The sequence below is a fragment of the Puntigrus tetrazona genome, chromosome 23 (genome assembly GCF_018831695.1).
Source record: "Puntigrus tetrazona isolate hp1 chromosome 23, ASM1883169v1, whole genome shotgun sequence".
Classification (NCBI taxonomy): Eukaryota; Metazoa; Chordata; class Actinopteri; order Cypriniformes; family Cyprinidae; genus Puntigrus; species Puntigrus tetrazona.
The window spans coordinates 18,391,661-18,395,520 of NC_056721.1; the positions used below are offsets into that span (position 1 = coordinate 18,391,661).

At 42.3% G+C, this 3,860-nt stretch overlaps 1 protein-coding gene across 2 annotated transcripts; it reads right to left on the minus strand.

Moving 5' to 3' along the window:
* Positions 1-289: 289 nt before the first annotated feature.
* On the minus strand, positions 290-1,859 carry hoxc12a (homeobox C12a). 2 transcript variants are annotated; one of them, XM_043225305.1, is made up of 2 exons: positions 1,274-1,859; positions 290-528 (listed from the first exon to the last, which is right to left on the minus strand). In XM_043225305.1, the coding sequence occupies exons 1-2, from the start codon at positions 1,857-1,859 to the stop codon at positions 290-292; spliced, it is 825 nt and encodes a 274-aa protein (XP_043081240.1). The 2 variants fall into 2 exon arrangements, with proteins under 2 accessions (XP_043081240.1, XP_043081241.1); XM_043225306.1 differs by having other exon boundaries at positions 290-530; positions 1,261-1,859.
* Between the last annotated feature and the right edge of the window lie 2,001 nt (positions 1,860-3,860).

A 3,860-nucleotide genomic window follows, 5' to 3' on the forward strand; every position in this document is an offset into this window, starting at 1 on the left:
AGCTTGTTACTTTCAAAACTTAAAACTAAAACGTTCTCGGCGTGTACGTGCCCCCCGAAACCCGCTTGGACACGAAACCCTCTTAAATAAACACCAGACGACGTGGTATAAGCAGACTTCTGGAGCCATCATTTGGTCGCGTACCCCTATTATGTTTGTATTCTTATTCTGCGGTTCCTGAATGCGTCGTGGGGCGAGACTTTCAGAGTAAAAACGGGCCAGTGGTAGGTTACCGTTAACTAAATACTGTCGTCGGGCTACCATTAAGCGATGTATGTTTTCTGCCTCCTTAAAAGAAGGACAAAGCCTGCTCCCTTAGCAACAGTCTCTTTTTCTTCATCCGCCGATTTTGGAACCAAATCTTAACCTGTTGGTCGCTGAGGTTGAGCCTGTCGGACAGCTCCCTGCGTCGCTGCCGGGTGATGAACTCGTTCAGCATGAATTCCCCCTCGAGCTCGGCCAGCTGCAGTTTGGAATAGGGCTTTCGTTTCTTGCGGGTCCGGGTGTGCATCGGGTACCACGGGGCACCTAGAGGGGGTCAGAGCACGGGTTCATGAAAGAGCTGAAAAAACATCTCCCAGGCCAGCACATCCAAATCTATCCACATCTGAGTGCCACGTCAAATTTCTGGTGCGCTCCGTGAGGCTGTTAGCTTTACAATTAGAGTCGATTCGATGACAATGTGATATGCAAACTGTCCGTGTGATGAATTTATCTGTTTGCGCAGAAGAATGCCTTGGAAGGTTTTACTGTTCTAGTTAAACGTACATTAACGCGATAATTGTCCCGTTTGCAAGAACCCTACCTATTTAGCGGTTTCAAGGCGTATTAAATGACTTCTTGCTGCACGACGACGATATTAATTCGGTTTACGAGTCATTAAAAAACGTCCCCTTTTTCTGAGCAACTGCCATATTACAAATCTGCGCTGCTTGCTGAAATAACGCGGCACAACCTGCGTTTAATAACAATAACCGTGCATTTTATGCAAACGGCGACAAACCTTGGCAACGGGATTGTTGCATTTTTATGATGTTGTGTTTACTGGTTGTATAAACGACTGAGCGCTTAAACTGGTGAACGTGGAGCATTTTAGGGCAACCCCTAGTGGCCTTGAACAACCACGCAAGAACCATGCAGGAAAATCGTAACAGTTGTCAGTGAACGCCAAAATAAACGGTCATGCAAAAAAAAACGCGCGGGAGCGAGATATGAGCGATCGTGCTATGTGCTTTTGTTGTCTTTCAGCTGTGATTGAATGCGAGGGACAAACCTCCTCCAGTGGCGATATTGCTCGCGTGGTTTCCTTGCGATACCAGGGTTTGTGGGTCGCCTGCTGAAGCCTTTCCTCCTTCGTTCAGCACCGAAGAACTGGAGTCGGACTCCAAGGACTGACAGGACGGCGGGTCTTGGGTCAGATGCTCGGTGCCGTAATCATACTTTGAGAAGGTGCCACTGTTGCCCATCCCATTGTGCATCCCGTGGTCAGACGATACTGATGTATCTCTTGCTCGCTCCTCTCGTTTGAGGTTGTTGCTGTCTGAACACTGCTCTCTGGCGCTGCTGGAATTGCCATAATAACACTTGCTTTCCTCCAGTCGCGTTATTTCACAAGATCGATTAAAAGAGGGGTTAATGGACACGGGACTGCTAAAGTAAGACTGAGGATATCCATTGCACGACTCCGATGGATTCCACGGGAGAGAGCAAACATTGTCCCTTCTAGGGTACGAGAGAGACGGTAGCCCCGCCAGCTGTCCCCCTGAGGCTCTAAAATTCGGGAAGTAAAACCTGTCTCCAGTGTGGATGTTTACCAAAGGTCCCACAAACCCAGGATTAAGAAGATTATGCTCGCCCATTTCCGCGGGCCAGACCAACAGCTTCTAGTTTATTGCAATCTGACATTTAACGTAGTTAAACCTGGAGGTGCACCTGATTGGTCATCTCCACGTCACGTGCCGGAGCTTACTCGAACGCTGGAAGGTACCACCCACTTGGTCCATTTCAGACAAAACAAAACATTAACTTCTGTATTACGGGTTTTATATGCTTTTTAAAAATACTATAAAATATCTTATTAAAAATGTAAAATCTTGTTTTTCTTTTCCCATAGCTTAAACCGACCGTCTTTTCGCTTTCCTGTTTAGAAACACAAAGAAGAGCCCCCAGCCTCGTTTAATCTTTATTACCTGGCAAAAAAAAAATTATAAATAAATAAATAATAATACAACAAAAATACCTTTCCCCCCCCAACAAAGTTTTTTTTTTTTTGCTCTGATTGCAGGTCAGGATTCTTTTGACGTTGTTTTCAAACAAATTACGGTTGAATTCGGTGTCATATAAAGATGTGATGTTCATTTTTACAGGCTTGTTTTAAAGAAATACTGATGCTCGGTGCTGAACTCCGCTCATATTTACTGTAGTGGGGTCAGCAGGTTGAAACCATTGGCTCCGTAAAAGAAGATGATATTCTATAAGAATTTTTTTAAAGACCGTAGCCTATAGTTTAGATAATATGCTCTAGCACACCTCACATGAACAACTTTAACAGATACATCCTATAAACACTCGCAGTCAAACTCGTGGAGGATTGTTACACATCTCGCAATTCTTTTATTTGAATTTTACAAGCTGGCAGAGGGCATTAAAAAGATTCTGCCGCTCCAGATACACCGCACTGGATCACATTAATTGATTTTTGATTGTAAATATACAAAGTACGTGCAACTTTCCATCATATCAGCTGCAAGGCGGTGCCACAGTCACGTGCGTATTAAGAACGCAATGAAGCGATGAAATAAAGATTATTACGAAAAAGGACAATACGCAACAGCACACACTAAACACTCGCGTTGGAGTGTGTGCGTAACGCAAAGTTCACATTAAGCCTATTTAGTGTTGGTCTAATCTTCCGGACCCTACTTTATTTTTTAAATAACGTGTATTAATAAATAAACGTTATAAATACATATTTTTAAATGTTACTTTTAATCTCTGTGCATTTACAGTCGTTTTGAATCATATCCTTTTATCTCTTATCCTGAATTGCGAATAAGCATTACAAGTTAAAGGTTTTCAGATGTGGATGCAGCTGTCATATTAAAAAAAAAACAAAAACAAAAAAAAAATGATGTCTATTCCTTCACTTTTTTTTTTAACAACTGGTTTGTTTATGGGTTCACGCAGCCACTTTAGCACATGCTCATGCTGACATATAGACCACTCACACGTGCATAACTGAGCTATTTATATCCGCATTATTAGTTCATTTTAATAATTTACGTTTCCCTTATTTACAGCAGGAGACTTTGAGCGGCCCAGGGACCTAAAGCGTGATTGTGATCGTGGCCAACTTGCTTATTTTTGTTTCTCACACTTGGAAATAAAACGACAAAAAGCAAAAATAACCACAAACAGCTTTATTAACAGCGATGGCTATCCCAGGCCATAAATGCAAAGACGCTGCCTAAAAAAAAAAAAAAAAAACCGGCGCTCAAATATTGACGTAACACCTATAACAGAAACCCAAAACAACTAAAAGACTACAAACGCTGTGCTCTAAAAAGCCCAGTAAATTATTGCATCAAAATCACACACACGTGCATGTTTTACGGCTAGAAGGCTTCATGCAGGATTCGTGTACCCAATTAACACGCCGTGCAAAACTCCGTGCATATAAATTTTAAACACTTTCAGATATTTTACTGAAATATCAAGACGTTCGTGTGTCAAACGCAATCACCAAATATGAAGCTTAGAGAGCAGAGATTTAGTCACTTTGAGAAAACGCTCGCGCTAATTAATACACTAGCCCGTTATTTCCGATCAGTTGCGGTGAGAATATTTTATTATCTCCCCCA